The sequence below is a fragment of the Pseudophryne corroboree genome, chromosome 11 (assembly GCF_028390025.1).
Source record: "Pseudophryne corroboree isolate aPseCor3 chromosome 11, aPseCor3.hap2, whole genome shotgun sequence".
NCBI lineage: Eukaryota > Metazoa > Chordata > Amphibia > Anura > Myobatrachidae > Pseudophryne > Pseudophryne corroboree.
The window spans coordinates 201559969-201587005 of NC_086454.1; the positions used below are offsets into that span (position 1 = coordinate 201559969).

Consider the following 27037-nt stretch of genomic DNA (forward strand, 5'->3'; position numbering starts at 1 on the left):
TACCTACCTCTGTGTCGTCATTAAGTATACTATCCATCTACATTCTATACCTGTGGTGCATTTTAGTTTTGCAGTTTGCTGACACAGTGACCACCAGTATACTATATATAATAGCAGTACGGTACGGAAGGCCACTGCTGTACCTACCTCTGTGTCATCATTAAGTATACTATCCATCTACATTCTATACCTGTGGTACATTTTAGTTTTGCAGTTTGCTGACACAGTGACCACCAGTATACTATATATAATAGCAGTACGGAAGGCCACTGCTGTACCTACCTAGGTGTCGTCATTAAGTATACTATCCATCTACATTCTATACCTGTGGTGCATTTTAGTTTTGCAGTTTGCTGACACAGTGACCACCAGTATACTATATATAGCAGTACGGAAGGCCACTGCTGTACCTACCTCTGTGTCGTCATTAAGTATACTATCCATCTACATTCTATACCTGTGGTGCATTTTAGTTTTGCAGTTTGCTGACACAGTGACCACCAGTATACTATATATAGCAGTACGGAAGGCCACTGCTGTACCTACCTCTGTGTCGTCATTAAGTATATTATCCATCTACATTCTATACCTGTGGTGCATTTTAGTTTTGCAGTTTGCTGACACAGTGACCACCAGTATACTATATATAATAGCAGTACGGTACGGAAGGCCACTGCTGTACCTACCTCTGTGTCGTCATTATGTATACTATCCATCTACATTCTATACCTGTGGTGCATTTTAGTTTTGCAGTTTGCTGACACAGTGACCACCAGTATACTATATATAATAGCAGTACGGAAGGCCACTGCTGTACCTACCTCTGTGTCGTCATTAAGTATACTATCCATCTACATTCTATACCTGTGGTGCATTTTAGTTTTGCAGTTTGCTGACACAGTGACCACCAGTATACTATATATAGCAGTACGGAAGGCCACTGCTGTACCGACCTCTGTGTCGTCATTAAGTATACTATCCATCTACATTCTATACCTGTGGTGCATTTTAGTTTTGAAGTTTGCTGACACAGTGACCACCAGTATACAATATATAATAGCAGTACGGTACAGAAGGCCACTGCTGTACCTACCTCTGTGTCGTCATTAAGTATACTATACATATACATTCTATACCTGTGGTGCATTTTAGTTTTGCAGTTTGCTGACACAGTGACCACCAGTATATATAGCAGTACGGTACGGAAGGCCACTGCTCTACCTACCTCTGTGTCGTCAAGTATACTATCCATCCATACCTGTGGTGCATTTCAGTTGTGCGCAGTATATATAGTAGTAGGCCATTGCTATTGATACTGGCATATAATTCCACACATTTAAAAATGGAGAACAAAAATGTGGAGGTTAAAATAGGGAAAGATCAAGATCCACTTCCACCTTGTGCTGAAGCTGCTGCCACTAGTCATGGCCGAGACGATGAAATGCCATCAACGTCGTCTGCCAAGGCCGATGCCCAATGTCATAGTAGAGAGCATGTAAAATCCCAAAAACAAAAGTTCAGTAAAATGACCCAAAAATCAAAATTAAAAGCGTCTGAGGAGAAGCGTAAACTTGCCAATATGCCATTTACGACACGGAGTGGCAAGGAACGGCTGAGGCCCTGGCCTATGTTCATGGCTAGTGGTTCAGATTCACATGAGGATGGAAGCACTCATCCTCTCGCTAGAAAAATTAAAAGACTTAGGGGTATATGCAATTGCGGTCGAATTCCCGAAATTGTCGAATTTCGGGATTTTTTCGCCCAAAAAAAAAATTCGACAATGCAATTCAGTACTTTCCGACAAAAAAACGGACTTTCAAAATTCGACTTTTTGAAATTCGACTTTTGACAAATTCGACTTTTTTGCAATGATACACATGCTGCAATTCGACCAAAGTCTATTCAATTCAAGTTTGGAAATTCGACAACAGTGCTTTTAGACAGTAAATTCGTCATTTTCAATCCGCCACACTTTGGATGGTAAAACTAATAAAAAAAATTTAAAACATGTTTTTTTTGTGTTTTTTTTTTCTTGGTAATATCATATCTATTTATATTAGAAGGGATTAGGTACTTGGTTTGTCTTTTTTGGAGGCACAAGTATTATTTATATATTTTTAAAAATAATATATATATATTTTTTTGGATGGAATGGTAAAATCCCTGAAAAAAATGGCGTGGGGTCCCCCCTCCAAAGCATAACCAGCCTCGGGCTCTTCGAGCTGGTCCTGGTTCTAAAAATGCGGGGAAAAATTTGACAGGGGATCCCCCGTATTTTTAAAACCAGCACCGGGCTCTGCGCCTGATGCTGGTGCAAAAAATACGGGGGACAAAAAGAGTAGGGGTCCCCCGTATTTTTCACACCAGCATCGGGCTCCACTAGCTGGACAGATAATGCCACAGCCGGGGGTCACTTTTATACAGCGCCCTGCGGCCGTGGCATTAAATATCCAACTAGTCACCCCTGGCCGGGGTACCCTGGGGGAGTGGGGACCCCTTCAATCAAGGGGTCCCCCCCCCAGCCACCCAAGGGCCAGGGGTGAAGCCCGAGGCTGTCCCCCCCATCCAATGGCTGCGGATGGGAGGCTGATAGCCTTGAGTAAAATGACAAGAATATTGTTTTTTCCAGTAGTACTACAAGTCCCAGCAAGCCTCCCCCGCAAGCTGGTACTTGGAGAACCACAAGTACCAGCATGCGGGAGAAAAACGGGCCCGCTGGTACCTGTAGTACTACTGGAAAAAAAATACCCAAATAAAAACAGGAGACAGACACCGTGAAAGTAAAACTTTATTTCATAAGTCGACACACACATACTTACCTATGTTCACACGCCGACATCGGTCCTCTTCTCCAAGTAGAATCCAGGGGCACCTGAAAATAAAAGATAAATATACTCACCTCAGCCATGGTCCAGAGATAAATCCACGTTCTTGGCAAAATAAAAAACCGGACACCCGACCAACGGACTGAAAGGGGTCCCATGTTGACACATGGGACCCCTATCCCCGAATGCAGACAGACCTCTCAGTGACAGCTGTCACAGAAAGGTCTCTAAAGCCAATCAGGAAGCGCAACTTCGTTGCGCTCACCTGATTGGCTGTGCGCTGTCTGAACTCAGACAGCGCATCGCACAGCGCCCTCCATTATATTCAATGGTGGGAACTTTGCGGCTAGCGGTGAGGTCACCCGCCGGTCAGCGGCTGACCGCGGGTAACCCCCCGCAGACAGCAAAGTTCCCACCATTGCAAGTAATGGAGAGGCTTTGCGATGCGCTGTCTGACAGCTCAGACAGCGCACAGCCAATCAGGTGAGCGCCACGGAACTAGCGCTTCCTGATTGGCTGAAGGGACCTCAGTGACAGGAGTCACGTGGTGTCCCGGCATTCGGGGAAAGGGGTCTGATGTGTAAGCATGGGACCCCTTTCAGTCCGGCATGGTACGGGTGTTCGGTTTTTTTTTTGTTAACAAGTACTTGGATTATCTCCCGGACACTGGATTGAGGTGAGTATAATTTTTTTCACAGGTACCCCGGATCGTCGGAGACTGTGGCAGTCGGCGTGTCAACATAAGTAAGTATGTGTGTGTCGGCAGGTGTGTAATAAAGTTTTACTCTCAAGGTGTGTGTGTCCTGTTTTTATTTGGGTATTTTTTTTCCAGTAGTACTACAGGTACCAGCGGGCCCGTTTTTCTCCCGCATGCTGGTACTTGTGGTTCTCCAAGTACCAGCTTGCGAGGGAGGCTTGCTGGGACTTGTAGTACTACTGGAAAAAACAATATTCTTGTCATTTTACTCAAGGCTATCAGCCTCCCATCCGCAGCCATTGGATGGGGGGGACATCCTCGGGCTTCACCCCTGGCCCTTGGGTGGCTGGGGGGGACCCCTTGATTGAAGGGGTCCCCACTCCCCCAGGGTACCACGGCCAGGGGTGACTAGTTGGATATTTAATGCCACGGCCGCAGGGCGCTGTATAAAAGTGACCCCCGGCTGTGGCATTATCTGTCCAGCTAGTGGAGCCCGATGCTGGTGTATAAAATACGGGGGACCCCTACTCTTTTTGTCCCCCGTATTTTTTGCACCAGCATCAGGTGCAGAGCCCGGTGCTGGTTTTAAAATTACGGGGGATCCCCTGTCAATTTTTACCCCGCATTTTTAGAACCAGGACCAGCTCGAAGAGCCCGAGGCTGGTTATGCTTTGGAGGGGGGACCCCACGCCATTTTTTTCCGGGTTTTTCCCGTTTTCTCCCGTTTTTTTAATTTGCGGCAAAATCCGTCAAATCGGCCGTTTTTCGCCCGCGGGACTGTCGAATCCGTTTTTCATTGAATATGGTGAATTCCGGCAGCCACCTGCCGGAATTCACCTGTTGAATTGTGTCGAATTAAAAAACGGCGATAATTTGCCGCGATTCGCCGTGAATTGCATATACCCCTTAAGCTGGCAAAAGCACAGCAAAGAACTGTGCGTTCTTCTAAATCACAAATACCCAAGGAGAGTCCAATTGTGTCGGTTGCGATGCCTGACCTTCCCAACACTGGACGGGAAGAGCTTGCGCCTTCCACCATTTGCACGCCCCCTGCAAGTGCTGGAAGGAGCACCCGCAGTCCAGTTCCTGATAGTCAAATTGAAGATGTCACTGTTGAAGTACACCAGGATGAGGATATGGGTGTTGCTGGCGCTGGGGAGGAAATTGACAAGGAGGATTCTGATGGTGAGGTGGTTTGTTTAAGTCAGACACCCGGGGAGACACCTGTTGTCCATGGGATGAATATGGCCATTGACATGCCTGGTCAAAATACAAAAAAAATCAGCTCTTCGGTGTGGAATTATTTCAACACAAATGCGGACAACAGGTGCCAAGCCGTGTGTTGCCTTTGTCAAGCTGTAATAAGTAGGGGTAAGGACGTTAACCACCTCGGAACATCCTCCCTTATACGTCACCTGCAGCGCATTCATCATAAGTCAGTGACAAGTTCAAAAACTATGGGTGACAGCGGAAGCAGTCCACTGACCACTAAATGCCTTCCTCTTGTAACCAAGCTCCTGCAAACCACACCACCAACTCCCTCAGTGTCAATTTCCTCCTTACCCAGGAAAGCCAATAGTCCTGCAGGCCATGTCACTGGCAAGTCTGACGAGTCCTCTCCTGCCTGGGATTCCTCCGATGCATCCTTGAGTGTAACGCCTACTGCTGCTGGTGCTGCTGTTGTAGCTGCTGGGAGTCGATCGTCATCCCAGAGGGGAAGTCGGAAGACCACTTGTACTACTTCCAGTAAGCAATTGACTGTCCAACAGTCCTTTGCGAGGAAGATGAAATATCATAGCAGTCATCCTGCTGCAAAGCAGATAACTCAGGCCTTGGCAGCCTGGGTGGTGAGAAACGTGGTTCCGGTATCCACCGTTAATTCAGAGCCAACTAGAGACTTGATTGAGGTACTGTGTCCCCGGTACCAAATACCATCTAGGTTCCATTTCTCTAGGCAGGCGATACCGAAAATGTACACAGACCTCAGAAAAAGAGTCACCAGTGTCCTAAAAAATGCAGTTGTACCCAATGTCCACTTAACCACGGACATGTGGACAAGTGGAGCAGGGCAGACTCAGGACTTTATGACTGTGACAGCCCACTGGGTAGATGTATTGCCTCCCGCAGCAAGAACAGCAGCGACGGCACCAGTAGCAGCATCTCGCAAATGCCAACTCGTTCCTAGGCAGGCTACGCTTTGTATCACCGCTTTCCAGAAGAGGCACACAGCTGACAACCTCTTACGGGAACTAAGGAAGATCATCGCAGAATGGCTTACCCCAATTGGACTCTCCTGGGGATTTGTGACATCGGACAACGCCAGCAATATTGTGCGTGCATTACATCTGGGCAAATTCCAGCACGTCCCATGTTTTGCACATACTATGAATTTGGTGGTGCAGAATTATTTAAAAAACGACAGGGGCGTGCAAGAGATGCTGTCGGTGGCCCGAAGAATTGCGGGCCACTTTCGGCATTCAGCCACCGCGTACAGAAGACTGGAGCACCAGCAAACATTCCTGAACCTGCCTTGCCATCATCTGAAGCAAGAGGTGGTAACGAGGTGGAATTCAACCCTCTATATTCTTCAGAGGATGGAGGAGCAGCAAAAGGCCATTCAAGCCTATACATCTGCCCACGATATAGGCAAAGGAGGGGGAATGCACCTGACTCAAGCGCAGTGGAGAATGATTTCAACGTTGTGCAAGGTTCTGCAACCCTTTGAACTTGCCACACATGAAGTCAGTTCAGACACTGCCAGCCTGAGTCAGGTCATTCCCCTCATCAGGCTTTTGCAGAAGAAGCTGGAGACATTGAAGGAGGAGCTAAAACAGAGCGATTCCGCTAGGCATGTGGGACTTGTGGATGGAGCCCTTAATTCGCTTAACCAGGATTCACGGGTGGTCAATCTGTTGAAATCAGAGCACTACATTTTGGCCACCGTGCTCGATCCTAGATTTAAAAGCTACGTTGTATCTCTCTTTCCGGCAGACACAAGTCTGCAGAGGTTCAAAGACCTGCTGGTGAGAAAATTGTCAAGTCAAGCGGAACGTGACCCGTCAACATCTCCTCCTTCACATTCTCCCGCAACTGGGGGTGCGAGGAAAAGGCTAAGAATTCCGAGCCCACCCGCTGGCGGTGATGCAGAGCAGTCTGGAGCGAGTGCTGACATCTGGTCCGGACTGAAGGACCTGCCAACGATTACTGACATGTCGTCTACTGTCACTGCATATGATTCTCTCACCATTGAAAGAATGGTGGAGGATTATATTAGTGACTGCATCCAAGTAGGCACGTCAGACAGTCCGTACGTATACTGGCAGGAAAAAGAGGCAATTTGGAGGCCCTTGCACAAACTGGCTTTATTCTACCTAAGTTGCCCTCCCTCCAGTGTGTACTCCGAAAGAGTGTTTAGTGCAGCCGCTCACCTTGTCAGCAATCGGCGTACGAGGTTACTTCCAGAAAATGTGGAGAAGATGATGTTCATCAAAATGAATTATAATCAATTCCTCCGTGGAGACATTCACCAGCAGCAATTGCCTCCACAAAGTACACAGGGACCTGAGATGGTGGATTCCAGTGGGGACGAATTAATAATCTGTGAGGAGGGGGATGTACACAGTGAAAGGGGTGAGGAATCGGAGGATGATGATGAGGTGGACATCTTGCCTCTGTAGAGCCAGTTTGTACAAGGAGAGATTGATTGCTTCTTTTTTTGGTGGGGGCCCAAACCAACCAGTCATTTCAGTCACAGTCGTGTGGCAGACCCTGTCGCTGAAATGATGAGTTCGTTAAAGTGTGCATGTCCTGTTTATACAACATAAGGGTGGGTGGGAGGGCCCAAGGACAATTCCATCTTGCACCTCTTTTTTCTTTAATTTTTCCATGCATCATGTGCTGTTTGGGGACAATTTTTTTGAAGTGCCATCCTGCCTGACACTGCAGTGCCACTCCTAGATGGGCCAGGTGTTTGTGTCGGCCACTTGTGTCGCTTAGCTTAGTCACACAGCGACCTTGGTGCGCCTCTTTTTTTCTTTGCATCATGTGCTGTTTGGGGACAATTTTTTTGAAGTGCTATCCTGCCTGACACTGCAGTGCCACTCCTAGATGGGCCAGGTGTTTGTGTCGGCCACTTGTGTCCCTTAGCTTAGTCACACTGCGACCTTGGTGCGCCTCTTTTTTTCTTTGCATCATGTGCTGTTTGCAGACAATTTTTTTGAAGTACCATCCTGCCTGACACTGCAGTGCCACTCCTAGATGGGCCAGGTGTTTGTGTCGGCCACTTGTGTCGCTTAGCTTAGTCACACAGCGACCTTGGTGCACCTCTTTTTTTCTTTGCATCATGTTCTGTTTGGAGACAATTATTTTGAAGTGCCATCCTGCCTGACACTGCAGTGCCACTCCTAGATGGGCCAGGTGTTTGTGTCGGCCACTTGTGTCCCTTAGCTTAGTCACACAGCCACCTTGGTGCGCCTCTTTTTTTCTTTGCATCATGTGCTGTTTGGGGACTATTTTTTTGAAGGGCCATCCTGCCTGACACTGCAGTGCCACTCCTAGATGCGCCAGGTGTTTGTGTCGGCCACTTGTGTCGCTTAGCTTAGTCACACAGCGACCTTGGTGCACCTCTTTTTTTCTTTGCATCATGTGCTGTTTGCAGACAATTTTTTTGAAGTGCCATCCTGCCTGACACTGCAGTGCCACTCCTAGATGGGCCAGGTGTTTGTGTCGGCCACTTGTGTCCCTTAGCTTAGTCACACAGCGACCTTGGTGCGCCTCTTTTTTTCTTTGCATCATGTGCTGTTTGGGGACAATTTTTTTGAAGTGCCATCCTGCCTGACACTGCAGTGCCACTCCTAGATGGGCCAGGTGTTTGTGTCGGCCACTTGTGTTGCTTAGCTTAGTCACACAGCGACCTTGGTGCGCCTCTTTTTTTCTTTGCATCATGTGCTGTTTGGAGACAATTTTTTTGAAGTGCCATCCTGCCTGACACTGCAGTGCCACTCCTAGATTGGCCAGGTGTTTGTGTTGGCCACTTGTGTCCCTTAGCTTAGTCACACAGCGACCTTGGTGCGCCTCTTTTTTTCTTTGCATCATGTGCTGTTTGGGGACAATTTTTTTGAAGTGCCATCCTGCCTGACACTGCAGTGCCACTCCTAGATGGGCCAGGTGTTTGTGTCGGCCACTTGTGTCGCTTAGCTTAGTCACACAGCGACCTTGGTGCGCCTCTTTTTTTCTTTGCATCATGTGCTGTTTGGGGACAATTTTTTTGAAGTGCCATCCTGCCTGACACTGCAGTGCCACTCCTAGATGGGCCAGGTGTTTGTGTCGGCCACTTGTGTCGCTTAGCTTAGTCACACAGCGACCTTGGTGCGCCTCTTTTTTTCTTTGCATCATGTGCTGTTTGGAGACAATTTTTTTGAAGTGCCATCCTGCCTGACACTGCAGTGCCACTCCTAGATGGGCCAGGTGTTTGTGTTGGCCACTTGTGTCCCTTAGCTTAGTCACACAGCGACCTTGGTGCGCCTCTTTTTTTCTTTGCATCATGTGCTGTTTGGGGACAATTTTTTTGAAGTGCCATCCTGCCTGACACTGCAGTGCCACTCCTAGATGGGCCAGGTGTTTGTGTCGGCCACTTGTGTCGCTTAGCTTAGTCACACAGCGACCTTGGTGCGCCTCTTTTTTTCTTTGCATCATGTGCTGTTTGGGGACTATTTTTTTGAAGTGCCACCCTGCCTGACACTGCAGTGCCACTCCTAGATGGGCCAGGTGTCTGTGTCGGCCACTTGTGTCGCTTAGCTTAGCCATCCAGCGACCTCGGTGCAAATTTTAGGACTAAAAATAATATTGTGAGGTGTTCAGAATAGACTGGAAATGAGTGGAAATTATGGTTATTGAGGTTAATAAAACTATGGGATCAAAATGACCCCCAAATTCTATGATTTAAGCTGTTTTTTAGGGTTTTTTGTAAAAAACACCCGAATCAAAAACACACCCGAATCCGACAAAAATTTTTCGGTGAGGTTTTGCCAAAACGCGTCCGAATCCAAAACACGGCCGTGGAACCGAATCCAAAACCAAAACACAAAACCCGAAAAATGTCCGGTGCACATCACTAGCAGCAACATACTTACCCACTGCGCATCCGGTCAAGTTTAGATAATCTGACTTTATCATATGTCCAGATTGATGTAAAAATTAGTCCTTGATTTAATAAAAAAAAAATTCTCTGACTTTCCAAACTCCTTCCAGTTCCTCTGCTAAGCTCATCTGTTAGTTCATTATAAGTTCTGCCTCTCAGATATGCCCTCTTGCTGAAAAACCAAACCTGCCCTTTATGCCAACCCGTAACATGCTGCTTGAGTTAGATTTAAACTACACATAAGCAAAGTTGTTCTATAAAGAAAATATACCTGTAGCTGGTCAGCACAAGCCTAGCGTCTGTATAAGGGAAAAAGTGCATGTAGTCCCCATCCTTCAGAGTACCTACCTCCTCTGAGCTGATAGTGATAGGATTCTTTCTGACCCCATATTATGTAATGAACAGCAATGAAACCAATTGTGTAGTGTCAACTTTACCACCCTGGATGTAACAGTGTAATAAATAATGTACATGTCCCCATTATACCAAAATAGTTTATACTGTATTAGTCACATACACACAATTAAAGTATATTTTCATTCAATAAAAGCCCTGAAATGTTTGTTTTCGATTTTATTAAAAAATACAGAAAACTTTTGTTCTTAATCAGTTATAATCAAAAGGAAAAATAAAATCTTGAGCCATCATAGTCCAAAGGGGGAAAAAAAGAAAGAAAAAGCCTTATACAAAATTACACATTAACTTACTGACGCTGCCCATCAGCAAGTGTAGGGAAGCTTTAGGAACCTGTGCCCATTATACTGAGGCACATAGGGTGGCAAAGTTGCCATACAGGGGGCTGGGCAGCATTCCAGTATTTGACTGCAGTACTCTTAGTCTATGGGGGAATACACTCTTATTTTTGTTTGTTTTTGCAGCCACCCTCATATATGGTCACATGCCCTGTGCTGCCCAGCTTGTGGCTGGTTTTCACATGACAAGGGAACCCCACACTCTTGTCTGTGTACCAATATAACTGGTTATGTAAGAGCTGCTCAGCTTGCTATTTATTTATTACCTGACCTAGCTCATTACAGTGGGCTCATTCATTTCAATGGGGTTTCTAAATGTAGGGCACATATCGGAAACAGCATTAAAATCCATTGGTAAAAACTTGTACTGTAGATTTTTAAAACATTTCTGGTGAAATAATTTTCGATAAATTGAAAGAGACCACTACAAATTAAGTGAAAAAGAAAGAAAATATATGTTAAACAGATTTCTAGAGATTTGAATAGATTTTGATACATTTTAAGTTTTTTATATTCCCTTCACAATGTCACTTCTTAAGTTTTACATTCTACACCAGATTAGGCTAGGTGGATGAGTTACAGTACTTATTCCGTGAGCAAATTTACAGGTCACTATCAGCATTTTCATTAAATGCTATCCCTTTGACCATATTTTCTGTATGGAAAATGGCTATTATCACTCAATCTCTACTGCATACAAAATTAAATGAGTTTTCATTAACCAAATAAAAAGCCTTTTTATTATTTCAATTAGAATGAAGAAGAAATGCATAAAATATTATCTAATGAATCGGCTATTTATGAAAATGTCAGCTTTAATGTTAACACAGAAAGCATTTAAAAATCGTACTTTGATAAATAGATTGCTTGATATATTAAACAAGAAATTATTTCTCGTCCACAAGGACAACTGTTTGAGAATTACAGGCTTACACAACAGAGCCAAATATAGTGGCCAGTGTACAAAACCTCAATACTTTTGTGAAGCATTCAAAATATAAGAAATAATCCCTTGTTCAGTTGGTCAGGATTGGGTATGCTTGGATTGTGCTGGGGAACCCAGTGGTCAGCATATCGACCACCGGATCCCGGCAGCAGAATGCCAGCGGAGGGGGTGGGGGAGGGAGCCTGCGCAACGAAGCCCCTTGCGGGCTCGGTTACTAGAATTTAAAGCAAATCTTGATCCTTATGTGGTTAATATAAAGGATAAAACTCCTCCACTGTGATGCTGTAACACAGTAAATAAAGCAAGATTGCCCTTGCGCATGCTTTATAGAAATCTGTGTGGCCATCTTGGTGGGCATGAAGCTTCCCTGGAAGACAGGAAGACTGGAGTCTGTACAGTTTTGCACTCCTCTGTCAGATTCGGAGAAGTGGATGTCTCCAACCCTGTGTGTGGCCCTTGTGGAGCTGGACTGGCGGAGTGTTGAAAGAGAGGCGGTCTTATATAATTCTTTCACATTCAAGAATGTGAGAAACAACTGGGACTTAAGAGCAGAAGACAGGATGGTGAAGACCCAGAGCAGGTGCGAGCAGTCTAACCCGCTGGTGGTATTCTCTAGGGGACCCCGGCAAGGAGGTTTAGGCTTTGTGGCACCCGATGGGCAGGTTGTGGTCCCCTGTCTGGGTCACCCGAAGCTAGTACTGTTAAATATCTGTGGTTTTTGAAACTGAGACTGTGAGTAATTGGTATTATTAGACTGGAACCGATTAATTGTGTTATCTGACTGGAACCAGTGGTTGGCAATATCAGACTGGATCCAATGGTTGGCAATATCGGACTGGAATAGATGGTTGGTAATATCAGACTGGAACTGATAGTTGGTATTATTGGACTGGAACCAATGGTTTGTATTATCAGACTGGAAACAATGAATGGTAATATTGGCCTGGAACCAATGGTTGGTAATATCGGACTGGAACCAATGGTTGGTAGTATCAGACTGGAACCAATGGTTGGTAATATCAGAGGTTATATCGGACTGGAACTGATGATTGGTAGTATTGGACTGGAACCGATGGTTGGTAATATCAGACTGGAACCAATGGTTGGTAATATCTGCAACCACAGAGCTAAGGTCAATGTATCAAGGATGCCAACTAATTCTCTGGGGAGCGGAGGCATGAGCTCACACACAGAGCTGTGTGACTTATGACACTGGCCACCAGAACACAGCAAGCGAACAGCAAACCTGGGCGTTATATACCTGTGGGAGCATATGAATTGGCTGAAAGCATCAGTTGCTGCCCAAACTGGACATAATTGGCTGAACCTAAATCACATGATCAGGAACAAGATGGCAATTTCCAACCCGTTGGCCTACCAGAGACTAGACCCTGAAATCTGCCAGGCTCCTCAAGATGAAGCTGCACCCTGTCCATGCACAGCTGGCTGCATTCCACACCTCCACCTTCCCCAGCGCTTACCACCGCAGCACTTACCAGTTCCTCCAGAGATCATAAACAGTGCGCCGTCCTGCCGCAGCAGCCAGATGGGTAAGCATTGGGGTTTCTGTCTGAGGTCTCAGGCTCTGGCTTTGACATCCTCTTTCATCACCCCCTTCACTACAAGCATCTCCATGTTGCACAAATATATAATTTCAGCTTTTCTGTACCAACCCCCAAAGCAATTTGGCTAAACACTTGAAAAAGCATCAACATGTCACTTGACTTTATCTTAGCCTTCTTAGAAGAAACACTAGTAAAAGTTCCTTTACTGACAGCACAGCCCAAGCATCAGTATCTCTTTTCACACTTGTGGTTTTAAATCTTGCAAAGTCTCTTTGCCTATCTTGGTTTTCCATTCACTCCAAACAGACTGTAGTTTCGACTTCTGGGTATCTTGACTGCAATGTTTTCTAATTTTTCATCAGACCTCTTGGGTGGTTTGCCAATATTTGACTTTGCAGAAGATGCCCTTTGTGGTTAAACTTCCATGCTGAATGTCTCTGACACAGATAAAGTATATATCCAGTTCCAATGACACACACTTGCTCTTGCATATAAACTTCCAATGTTTTTTCAACTTGTGCTATTTCTTTAGACCTGACTTGCTTTTTGGCATTTGGATTCCATAATCTGTAGCTTTTGCTTTCAACAGCCAAGCATGATGCACTTCATTGATTTTGAACCCAGCTTTCATCTTTTTTGGTATATGCACAAAGTGCCTGATTCATGTTTGTAAGTGAAGCAAAAAAGCAAGCAACTGGGCAAAACCATATTGCACAGCAGGTGGGGTATATGTAACATGTGCATAGAGATTAAGAATTGTATGGGGTGTGTTCAAACTGAAATCAAAATTAAAATTAATTAATAAAGCTGCCCAGTATTTGTGGGCAACATGCAACAGCAGTCAGAATTTACCTGCATTGAAAAAATATAACCCATCCAAATCTAAATCTCTTGTGCAGTGCAACATGATTTTGCCAAGTTGTTTGCTTTTTTGCTTTACTTACAAACATGAATCAGGACCATAGGCTGTACTTCCAAAAGTTCTAAAATGTTTTACACTTGGTTTTCTCTTTGACCATGTTTCAATAGGTGTTATGTACTTTAAGGCACCTGTAGGAGAAATGTTCTTAAGATAAACTGCTGTGGATATGGCTTCTGCCCAAAACTGCTTGTCTAGGCCTGTGTCCTTTAGCACATATCTTGCTCTCACTACTAGGGTACGCAGTGGTCAATGTTTGCTCTGTTCCATAGTTTCTTAAGAATTGTTCCACCTTTCTGTTGAAATATTCTCTACTGTTATATGATCTCGGAGTTTTGGATCTGTAACCTGCCAAGATTTTCTACAAGTCTCTTGTGAGCTGCAATCTTTTTTGTCACTTCAGATTCTGTTCTGACGATGTCCACATGTGTCATTGTTGTGAAGTCATCTATAAACTTAAGAAAGTATCTTTATCCACTGATTTTACTTCCATTGGACCGCACACATCTGAATGTACTATCCCAAGTGGTTTTGTAGTTCTGTCTGTTGATTTGGGAAATAGTTGATTACTTTGTTTCCCTATTATGCAGCTCTCACATAAGGGTTTCTGTGTTAGTCACTGATATTATTGTGACTATCCCATTCTGCACCTTCTGAGCACTGTCATATCCAAGGTAAACAAACCTTCTATGACAGAGTTCCAGTGACTGACTCAGTTGTCATGATTGCATTAATGGTGCTGTGTATCAAGGATGTACAATTGCTGCATCTTATACCTGTAACTATGACAATCCCTTTTACGTTTTGCACACCATCTTTTCTATGGCGAAGTGAACTCTGTGGTCTTTGTTCTAGAACACTGATGGCTATAAGATTTGTTCCATCTCTGGTACCTAATGCTTGTCTTGTATCTCTGTGATTTTTGTTCTTGTCCTAATTTTTTAAGCAAGCTTTAATTGTTCCAACTTTTGTAGCTGTAAGTACTTAGTTGCCAATCCCTTTAATGGTGATAGGGTCACATATGGTTAATGTGGTGAACTATTATTTATTTCAGCTGAAATGCCTTGTTGTGCCTGAATCATTATACCAGCAATCTTCCCTGCAGATATCTGTGACACTCAGTACTGACTGATCTTTGCTGTTGCATGTCTTGCTTTGCATAGGATTCACATTATTTTGCTTGCACTTAAATGCTTTATGACCAATTATAGAACTTGAATTTTCTGAACTTTTTATTATTTGCAATGCAGTAATCTCAGCTCTTGAATCCCAGACACATGTACTTGAAACTATAATAACTTTGCTGTGACTATGTCAGTGTTTTTGCTGCATTTGCTTCCAACACCATAGCTAAGAAGTCAAACTTAGGCATTAAGTTATTTAACATTGCTGTACCAATCGCTTCATCACTTACTTACACTCCAACAGACGTTAGTTGCTGCAAAACAGATATCATTACGGCTACTGCTTCATATCATACTGCTGCATTCACTCAATTTTGTGTTATATAATACATGTCTTAATTGTATTCTTCTCATGAAACCTCCATCTTGATATGCTGCCTGTTGTGCTGTCCACGTGTCTTTAGCTGATCTCTTTCAATGTATAACAGAGTACACATTATGCTCCATACCTAAACTGGTACCCATGGCTCTCTTTACATTGTCTGGGGTTGGACTGTCTCTGGGGCATACTGTCACTTTCCAGAATCTATCACACTTGCTCCTATTCAGAATGGGGAGTATACTTTTATAGTTTTATTCTGCAACTTAATTACTAAGGGTTCCAGGAGAGTCACAGTGACAGTCAGCATTGGACTGGAACTCTCTAGTTATAGGTAACTAATCTTTGTTTTGGAATCTCCTCCATAGTGGACCGGGGCTGGATGCTTAGTATTCTGGGCTGTTACAGAATGAAAGGTTAGGGACAGTTGTTTCTCTTAATTTTATTTTGTTTTTCACAACTCACAGGCAGTATAACTCCCACTGCATGCAGTTTCTGCTATCTCACCTGTCTGAACCACATCTTTTTGTTTTAAATAATAGGCAGCAGTTTGCCATGTAATTTGCAAGTTTTAGATCAAGCTGTTTTGATTAATTTGTATTTGGCAGTTTGGCATTACGTACATTGGGGCTGATTCAGAAGTGAGCGCAAATGGCACTGCCACTGAGTCTTTGTACATGGCGCCATGCAGAAATATGCAAAAGCCACAGGAGATATCTTTAATAAAAACATAGATTGTTTTTACTTCTGTGATCCGGCAGCCCTGGCACATGTGCAATCCGAAACCATTAGTCAAATCAAATCTGGGCTGTGTGGAGGACTGAAGCAGAGCCATTGTACAGTTTTCAAAGCGCACATCACAAAGCATGAAAGTCTCTGGTCTCAGCAAACAACGCATGAGTAAAGGGCCCCATACACTACAACGATATGTCTGAGGCTGAAGTCGGAGGTGATTTCCCTTGAACTCTCCCGGGAGCTTCCCGGGAGTGGTTCCATACGATTTGGTACATTTTGCGTGCAATATATCTTATGTGATCCCAGCCATGCCTGCGGGAACCGACATATCACGAGTGCAGCACTAATGATCTAGGGGAGCCGATCCGACCCTCACGGGAACATGCATCTGATCGGAAACACATCCAAAATGCCCGATTTCACCCGATATATCGACCCGAATGCCCAAAATTGGATGAAATCGGGCATTATCGTTTTAGTGTATGGGGCCCTTAAGTCTGCCCCTATAGTTCAATGTCCATAAATGTGCAAGATTCTGCTTCATAGAGTGTATTGATACTATGATTAATATATCTAAAATACAGTCTGTAAATCAGGACACACATATACGTTATGCTTGTGTTGAAAAAAAAAAAAGACTCACATAAGGGTATTAACTCATAATCCTTAATAAATTTAAAAAATATACTAAGACACAATGTATTGTTTTAATCAGAAAAGCTGCAAATATACTTTAATACCATAAAATGCTTATGTGTTTGCTAATACATTTTTATCATTGTATTTTCCACATATCAATAATATATGGTAAAACTGAGCTTTGTAGTAAGACAGGCTTCTTGCAAGCTCTGGGTTGATGTCTCTAGGGCTATGCAAGATTACCCTCTACTCTTGCATTATTCTGGTTTTAAGTCCTTTTTGTAAATATATGGAAGCAACTATTGAGCGCTAACACTTGATGAAATAGAGGGCATTTTTGTTTTCGTTGCCGGATTAGAGAACCCCCTTGGGCATTGTAAAATTGTTAACATTTAGGAAATTAAATTAAAAAAGAGAAAGGAACAGGTATACAAGGAGGTTTTGCTGCTCCCTTGTACACACTGTTGCTTTTATCTTCTCATACTATTTATTTTATACATTTTATTTAATAAAATAGTGCAAATTGAGCATGTACTATAACCAGTGGTCACTCCCCTGCTAAAACATCAACCTTATCTGGCTTCTAGGGGCTGAAAAAACACTGCAAAGGCAGGCGGCTACCCACCGTGTTTCGTTACATGCAGTCGCCACTGCCCACACCGCAAACATCCAGACATGCCTGCAGTGTCTGGACCACGCCCCCAATGCCAGTGCAACGCCTCAACCGGCCCGCAAACGCCTCTGCCTGTCAATCAGGCAGAGGCATTCACAGAAGTGAGATGCTTTCGTGCACACTTAAAAGGGCTTCAGCATGCGAACGCTGCCGCAGCAGCATTACATGCTGAATTAGGCCCTAAAGGGAGCTTTTCAGTGTTGTTAACAAACCAAAAAAGTTAGCAATTGGGCAAAACCATGTTACACTGCAGTGCGGGCAGATGTAACGTGCAGAGATTTATATTTGGGTGGGTTATATTGTTTCTGTGCATGGTAAATACTGGCTGCTTTTTACACACCCCACCCAAGTCTAAATCTCCCTGCACATGTTACATCTGCCCCACCTGCAGTGCAACATAGTTTTTCCCATTAGTGTGCTTTTTTGGTTTTCTGACAAACCAGAATAAGGCCCTTAATGCACACTGATTGTGATCACAGTCACAAATCTGCGGAGACCTCTAGACAAACTCACAATCTCATCCGTGATTATACAGCCTCATTGCAAATCTAGGGGGTTATACATATGCAGCATGCCTGTATTTTGTGTGTGACTGCGACTTTATTTGCATACAAAATGCTATGGGTTTTTTTTCTGGAAGACACTGTAACGTGGCATTTCGGATGCAGATACAGCCGCAATTACACACAGAATGGGTCCTGTGGCATAGGACACAGGCTGGTATCAGACTGTCATTGATTGACTGACTGATGCCGTTTTAGAGGCGGTGACGAGCTCCATTTGGAAAAACAGAGGTGTGTCTCCGCCATTTAGGGGGTGAGTAGAGGCCAGCGATTTCAGTGAGAGGACGGAGTTTTTCTGGCCTCTGTGACAGGCGTCTAGCGCCACACCTTGGGTGCCGTAAGCCACCCGATGGTGGGTACTTTCATCTGATGCTGCATTCTAGGATGCAGCTCGGAACACTAGTGCAGCAGGAGGCGTCTGCATGTAATAGACACCTCCTGCTGCATTTACATACAGCTCTACCACCAAGGAAGAAGCAGTGATAGCAAATCCGACCGCACCTGATGCCCTCTCAGTCATTTATATCATGGTCTATGGTTTTATGCGTATAAACAATGAGATACACTAATAAAAAATATGTGAATACTGGATATGCCTATGTATACTTTCCCTGGTGTAGTTTACAACACCAGCCAAACAACATTATAATCAGGTTAGACACTTTCTTAGCCATTTGAAGTACTTAACATATTCACTTATAGTCAATTGCCAAATTTAACAATGGACTCTACACTGTGCCAACTGCCCAGTATGGCTTACAAATTATACATAATGGGACAAACGTAATCCAAAGTTAGCAGGTAAAATGCTGAAGGAACAAAGACACTAAGGTCAGGACAGGCAGCAAATAATGGTGATCAGGAACAATGTGACATTTTAGTATCAGTATTCCAATAAATAATAACAGAGAAGGTAGTAAGCAAAGAGCATAATGGCATCTAATGAGCGGTTACTTTACAGTAATATATGCGGGGAAGCACAGGCACGAGACTTGGCGAGGACCAGAAGAAACCCAGAATTGGCGGTGTCTGCTACTAAGAAGATGACGGATGGGAAAATAGCTTACTTTTGCTTGACCATTTTGGACAGTGAAACCATGCACACAATGTACTAATGAGCAGTTTTGGACAACTTGTAATGGATGTTTATTTAATGAAATTAACAACAGAGCAAGGATTTAATTGAATTTAAACATTATTATCACAAGCGCTTAAACTTCTATTTAGTGTATGCATTGTCAATCTGAACTTTGACATACGTTATGATGATGTGACTCAAGAGCAACAGTAGCTAAAATGAGAGTGGGTATTCCAGTCCCACACATCAATCTGAATAGATGGAATGTACTCAGTACTACCGTAGATACTTAGATAAATGTGGAAAGAAAGGAAAAATAGGACATAGAAAGGAAAAGGTAATGGAGAGGATCTACTGTAATATATCAGATTAATCAGTGGTCAATACATAAATTAAAATACATAAATAAAATAAAGAATAATTATATTAAACTATATACTAATATTAATTTATTGCTAACCTTAAATGCTAGTACAATGCACAGATTTACTGCCACTGAGTATGATGCCTTCAGAGGTCAGAGACAATTTGACTGTATTGATAAAATAGAAATAACTCCAAATAGTTACTACCAGCAATTGATTCGGAGTTGGAGGCTAAACAAAAAAGGATATCCGAATGATAGGTTGATAGTCAATAGGTTGACCCCAAATGGTTGGCATATATTAGATCGACAGGTAGAAAAGGCTGAAATGGTCAAGGATCGACATGTAAAAGGATACAGCACGAAAGGTCAACAGGTCCAAAAGGTGGATATGACAATGGTCAACCCAAGTTTTTTTACATTTTTCTTTTACTTTTTCATACTTTACCATCCACTTGGTCTACAATTGGGAATGGGAACCTGTGCCGAGCACTGCGGTAGCGGAGCGAGGCACCTTGCCATCAGGGTATGAGGTACACTACCGAGTTTTTTAGTAAGGCATATGTAAAATAAAAAAAAACTTGTGTTGACAATTTCCATGCCGACCTTTGGACCCTGTCAACCTTTACTGCTATTGACCTTTTGACCCTGTTGACCTTTTGACCATGTTGACCTTTTCTATGTAGACCATTTTGGGTCAACCTATTGACTGTAGACCTTTTTATTATAGATCTAATCAACCAAACATGCAACAACAGTAGGTAACTTTGCACCTTGGTAAAACCATGCAACACTGCAGGTGAGGTTGATTTAACATATGTAAGGAGATTTACATTGAGAGGGGTGTGTACAATCTTAAATCTAAATTACAATATAAAATTAAATCTGTCTACAATACATGCAAATGCCAGCATGTTCCCCACATGCAAAAATAATACATGTATATGCACTCCTTGCATTGCAGCATGGCTTGTTCTAGATACGAAGGGTCTTATACAGAGATTTCCGAAAACCTGATGTTTAAGTAAATCAACAATGTTTTTTTTAAACCTCAGGATTACTCAGATGTCCATTGGTCATGCAGGGTGATCGGATGCTGTGTCTTCGGATGCAGCAGCGATTCACAAAAGCCTACAGAGGGTGTTTTTAAAATCAAGACAGCTCCTGCTGCTTTTGCATATTTTAGCACAGCTGCTGCATTGCGGTGCTAACTGCATCCACCTCTGAATCAGACCCAGTTACTTGCCTTTTGTTTTACATTGATCTCCAACTCAGAATAAGCTCCATAGCCTCCCCAACTCATGGGGTTTGACCAGACCTTTAGTGCAAGTACATAATTACAAGTGCTACTCCTGTATGGTGGCTTCTTCAGGCAGGCTAGTTGCCAACTACTTCCAGTGGATTGATGCAGGATACATGGTTGATATAACTTTGTATGGTTAATACTGTAGAACTCAGAGGGTTGTTCTGCTGCAGAAATCTGGCAGGAAAGACATGCGTTATGCACCTACCTCTTATGATTGCCACTTTGTAAAGCTTCCAATCTACAGTACTAATGCACAGGCTGCCACTATGAACTATGGGGAATGCTGTTTATGAAGGCACAGTAGGTGTGAAAGCACCCCCCTTACATTGCATTTTATTGTTTGACTTAATCCAAAGCTTTAGAAGCTGCTAGAATTATAAAGGCTGCCCTCTTTCATGTTAAACAAATATATTACCTTTTTCTTTGTTCAATAGTATGTATAAGAACCCTTCTGTGTGGTTGAGGCTTTGTCTTGCTTTTGTTAGAAATTAATTTTCTAAGATGAGAAGTGTAATATTTTTACAGAATCCAGAGCGCTGTATTTTCAAATTGCTGTAGAGAGCTAAGGTAATAGTGTAATAGGAAAGCAATGATGGGTGAGCCTAATGGCTCTGACATGTCATGATACAACATAGTTTATCACTGAAACAATGTACTTATTTTCTCTTGTTACATTTTCTATTCCAGTATACTGTATAGTACTTTACTGCTGGTATAGGGATCAATTTGCCTGCCTTGCAATACCTGCAATTTATATTAAGGCACCAAATTATTTAAATTACCATTAAAATGTTGATTAATGCTGTTATTGTGGAACTTTGTTGAATAGTAAACCATTAAGTCTTATACTAAAACTTCTTTTTTGCATTTTTGTTGTCTCTCTTCCATGATCCCTTAACGCCATCTTTGCTACTACATCACTCTTCTATTCCATTCCTCTGCCTTGCCATATACTCATATACAGGTGAACTCTATATTGGTGGTCTCCCCAGAAATATGTATGCCACGCTCCCCAAGCTTGTTGCATCACGTGATGGATTCCAGGGCTGTCTTGCCTCAGTGGATCTAAACGGGCGCCTCCCAGATCTCCTGACTGATGCTCTTCATCGATTTGGCCCTGTGGAGAGAGGCTGTGATGGTAAGAGCATAAAGAGTATGTGGTTGTAAAGTAAGCCAGTACACAAGCATGAATCTATACAACATTTCAACAACTGCAGTCTGCATTAAAAAATAAAAATACTCGTAGGATGTAATGAACTTCAAGTTCGGCAGCCGTGTGGGATACCATCCGAACTTGGATGTTTTTTTTAAAGGGGTAATCATGTACAAGGCTAAACCATGCCTTGTACAGTACATGGTTGCCCCTTTAAAAAAACATCTGACTTCGTCTGGAATCCCACATGACCACCAAACTCAGAGTTCATTATAGCTCACTTATATTGTAAATAGAGGATTAGAAATATGTACAGTAGATCAATGTGCATAGTCATTAATATTAAGCAGCGTTGCCCAAAATCAGTCCTCAAGGCATATAAAAGTCCATGTTGTAAGGATTTCCATGCTTGAACACAGGTGACTTAAATAGTACATTTATCATTTTCATTTAATCATCTACACTCAACCAAGGATAGCCTTATAATCTGGACTGCTAGGGTGCCTTGAGGACCAAGTTTGGGAATCACTAATATGAAGTTAACATGTGAGTGAAAAATCTATGCCTAGGCCTACAGTATGATTATAGATGTACATATGTTCTAGGTAACAAGTAAACATAAGCAATCATTTACAAAAACAGTAAACGTGTCTGTAAGATATACCAGACATACAAGCCGCTACTGTTCTATTAACCAGTGAGAAAAAGGTGGCCTGCCATATATAAAAAGACCATCAACGGGATGTAATTGAATCTGAGATCACCGGAGGTGCGGGATTCTGGCCAATTCAGATGTGTCTTTAAGAGGCGAACACTTACAAGTCAAAACTATGCTTTGTAAGTAATTGGAACAATCTCCGAAACGCGTCGTTTGGACGACACGGACGCCTTTTATCTGCATTGCCTGACTCCCTACTCTACCTTCAAATGGAATAAGTCTTTTTGCGGTGGTGCCACGCAAATTCCACCGGGATCGGATTGCCTTTTCCTTAAAAAAGGCTCTCTGCCCACCGCAAATCCTAATAAGGGTGAGATTTATTGGGATTGGCATTTTATTGTTTCTTGTGTTATTTTTACTTGTGGTCCATTACTTCTTGTATGTATTAAAGTCTTTTGTTTTTATTATAAAGACTGTTTCAAGCATCTCTGTTACAAGGGCGCCTATGCACACATCCATCTCTTTTTTTACTTGTATTCTGTAAGGTGGGATGTGGTGTTCCCTCAGTGATGTGTGACGGCTGCCTAGAGTAACATTTGTTGCGCACTTCAGAAATCTCTTTTTGCTTGTTCAAAGTAATTGCCCCTTAAAAAAAAAGAGATTGGCTGGCGTTCCGCACCGCCAGTGATCTCGGATTCCATTACATCCTGCTGCATAATTCTAATGAAACACAGTCAAAATCTAACACCTTAAAACCGCACCCCTAGGCAGGCACACCATCAAGGGGGGACGGTGGGGACTCCAATCCCAGGCCCTGACTGAGATAGGGCTCAGGTGGCAGCAATGAGGATCAACGGGGGCCAGGTCACCTGCCTGCCCATCAGCAAGGCAGGCAGACACGGAGGGACAGGGGTTTATCTGAGACTGTATTGTTTCTAAAGAGCCGGCCGTGAACCAATCAGAGCCCACGGACCAGCAGCCTATCAGGGGCTGCCACTCCTGATTGGCTGCCGGTTCGCGAACTCCAATTGGCTCATGGCCAACTCTATAGGAAGAAAGAATACCTCCGCCTGCGGCTCTGTCCCTATGTGGCTGCCTGCCCTGCAAGTTCCCAGGCAAGTGGCCTGGCCCCCTTCACGCATCACTGCTGCCCTGAATTGGTAAGATATGTAGCAGTGTGTGTGATCGGGGTTGGGGGGGGTTTGAAATTTGTCAGTCCCGGGCCCCATCATTACTGATGGTAGCCCGGCCCCTAAGTATGCAACGGGCCACCACTGGATCTTTTATATCATATTCTTATCAGGTCTCTTTAACAGCAAAACACATGCTGTCCAATAAATTATGCTCATTAAATTCATAAGAACCCTACAAAATGTTGTACAAAAACACCTAAAATTCCTTATCATAGACATTGCAGTAATTGTAGCCTGTATTCCCAATATGAGCAACAGTATATATTGTAACCTATATATAATTGCCCCATTTGTATTGTGTTCCAGGAGTCTTTTCAGTTCACAGAAGATCATGTGTAACAATTTCACCTTATGTAATGTGATTATCAAGCATTTGGTTATCTGTGCTCTGGATTGGATATAAAGTTATACATTGCGTTTTAACTTCCAGGGCTGACTAACTGGCCTACTTGAGTAGCACTGGAAATTAACGTAATGTTATAACCCATGATGATTGATATAAAAGCTGCAATAAATGCTGAGGACCTTAATCTCTCCAGAGCAGGGAACTTAACACCTGTGACTTTGACAGTTCCATGATAACCCAATCTGAATAAATAAGAGAACATCCCCACATTATTACATGTAAATATCCCATTATAACATATACAGCATATCTAATTCTTTACAATGCATGCTCTCCACAGTGCATCCGAAAAGTATTCACAGCGCTTCACTTTTTCCACATTTTGTTTTGTTACAGCCTTATTTCAAAATGGAATAAATTATTTTTTCCCCTCAAATTTCTACACACAATACCCCATAATGTCAATGTGAAAAAATGTTGTTGTTTTTTTGCAAATGTATTAAAAATAAAATACTAAGAAATCACATGTATGTACATAAGTATTCACAGCCTTTGCTCAGTACTTTGTTGATGCACCTTTGGCAGCAATTATAGTCTCTAGTCATTTTCAATATGATGCAACAAGCTTGGCACACCTATCTTTGGGCGGTTTCTCCCATTCCACTTTGCAGCAACTCTTAAGCGCCACTAGGTTGGATGGGAAGCGTCCGTGCACAGCCATTTTCAGATCTCTCCAGAGATGTTCAATTGGATTCAAGTCTGGGCTCTGGCTGAGCTACTCAAGGACATTAACAGTGTTGTCCTGAAGCCACTCCTTTGATATCTTGGCTATGTGCTTAGGGGCGTTGTCCTGCTGTCCCAGTCTGAGGTCAAGAGCGCTCTGGAGCAGGTTTTCATCCGGGATGTCTCTGTACATTGCTGCATTCATCTTTCCCTCTATCCTGACTAGTCTCCCAGTTCCTGCCACTGAAAAACATCCCCATAGCATGATGCTGCCACCACCATGCTACACTGTAGGGATGGTATTGGCCTGGTAATGAGCAGTGCCTGGTTTCCTCCAAACATGACGCCTGGCATTCACACCAAAGAGTTCAATCTTTGTCTCATCAGACCAGAGAATATTGTTTCTCATGGTCTGAGAGTCTGTCAGGTGCATTTTGGCAAACTCCAGGCAGGCTGCTATGTGCTTTTAACTAAGGAGTGGCTTCCGTCTGGCCACTCTACCATACAGGCCTGATTGGTGGATTGCTTCAGAGACGGTTGTCCTTCTGGAAGGTTCTCCTCTCTCCACAGAGGAATGCTGTAGCTCTGACTGAGTGACCATCGGGTTCTTGGTCACCTTCCTGACTAAGGCCCTTCTGCCTCTATCACTCAGTTTAGACAGCCAGTCAGCTCTAGTAAGAGTCCTTGTGGTTCCGAACTTCTTCCATTTAAGGATGATGGAGGCCACTGTGCTCATAGGGACCTTCAAAGCAGCAGATATTTTTCTGTACCCTTCCCCAGATATGTGCCTCGAGACAATCCTGTCTCGCAGGTCTACAGACAATTCCTTTGGCTTCATGCTTGGTTTGTGCTCAGACATGCACTGTCAAGTGTGGGACCTTATACAGACAGGTGTGTGCCTTTCCAAATCATGTCCAACTGAATTTACCACAGGTGGACTCCAATTAAGCTGTAGGAACATCTCAAGGATGATCAGTGGAAACAGGATGCACCTGAGCTCAATTTTGAGCTTCGTGGCAAAGGCTGTGAATACTTATGTACTTGTGATTTCTTAGTTTTTTATTTTTATAAAATTTGCAAAAATCACAAAAAAACTTTTTTCACATTGTTATTATGCGGTATTGTGTGTAGAATTTTGAGGGGAAAAAATGAATTTATTCCATTTTGGAATAAGGCTGTAACATAACAAAATGTGGAAAAAGTGAAGCGCTGTGAATACTTTCCGGATGCACTGTATGTGTTAGTCTGTAAATGAAAATGCTATAACCCAGAAAGTCCTCTCCCCTACTTGTTAGAATATTACAAAAAATGCCTGCGCTGTCTAATGAGGTACCACGTGCCAATGAATGGGGGAAGTGACTTTTTTGCATGTGTAGTGTTATGGAATCTGTGTATTCCCAAGGTAACAATAGTAATGGACACTTTAACATTGCAATTCATTTAGAAATTATACTAATATCAAATCTTTAAGTGAACTTCAAATTCCAAGAATTGGCATTAAGCCAACTGGAAAAGGACTTCTGTTCAGCTATGGTGTACATGTAAATCCAGAAAAATGCTACAATATCATCAGTGTATATGTGCTGTATTACAACATGGGCCATTATTTGATAGCCTGCAAATTGCAGGAACGGGAACAATTTCATTGAGTTAGCCCATTATTTAACGTGCCATCATTTTAAATACAAACTCAGGTTGATTTTGCCTTTTAAACTATATAATAATGCAGGTTAACTCACTGACTATTTTATCAGGGTCCTGGCAATAGTAAATTTCCCATTGACACGTGCGGCACGTGCCTAAGGGCGGCACTTGTTTGGGGGCGGCACTTGGGTGCTTGTGATAATACTGTCAGCCTGAAATGTACCAGTAACTGCAAAATATTTCCATTGAATTGTACCGCATGCAATTTTGAATAGAGTGTAAACAGGTAGGACATGCACATACCGCCCTTGTAAGCTGTCCTACAGTACTTAGTAAATAGGTATACATAATAGTGGCTTTTTAATTATTCTATTAAATTGGCTATAATCAAATAAGGGCTTATAATCAATCAATGATTGATTGAGGGGGATGAGACGGCTGTTACTGTTGTGCCTATGGGCTCACACATCCCTAAATCCGCCCCTGCGTCCTGGTGTAGATATATGGATGAATATTCTGCAAACAGAAGATTTCCCCAGTGGCCCAGGTACTGTATTTTATTTGTCCACATACAGTGGAACACGTATTGCCCCCACTCTACAATATATGTACATTA

At 43.0% G+C, this 27037-nt stretch overlaps 1 protein-coding gene across 18 annotated transcripts in view; it reads left to right on the forward strand.

Annotated features, from left to right (window-relative positions):
- The window catches only part of NRXN2 (neurexin 2), a 1320144-nt gene that overhangs the window by 696844 nt on the left and 596263 nt on the right, over positions 1–27037 (forward strand). For all 18 annotated transcript variants that reach the window (XM_063945216.1, XM_063945229.1, XM_063945225.1 and 15 more), the window contains one exon: positions 21669–21842. In XM_063945216.1, the coding sequence (XP_063801286.1) occupies positions 21669–21842 (174 nt within the window). The remainder of the gene's footprint in view (positions 1–21668; positions 21843–27037) is intronic.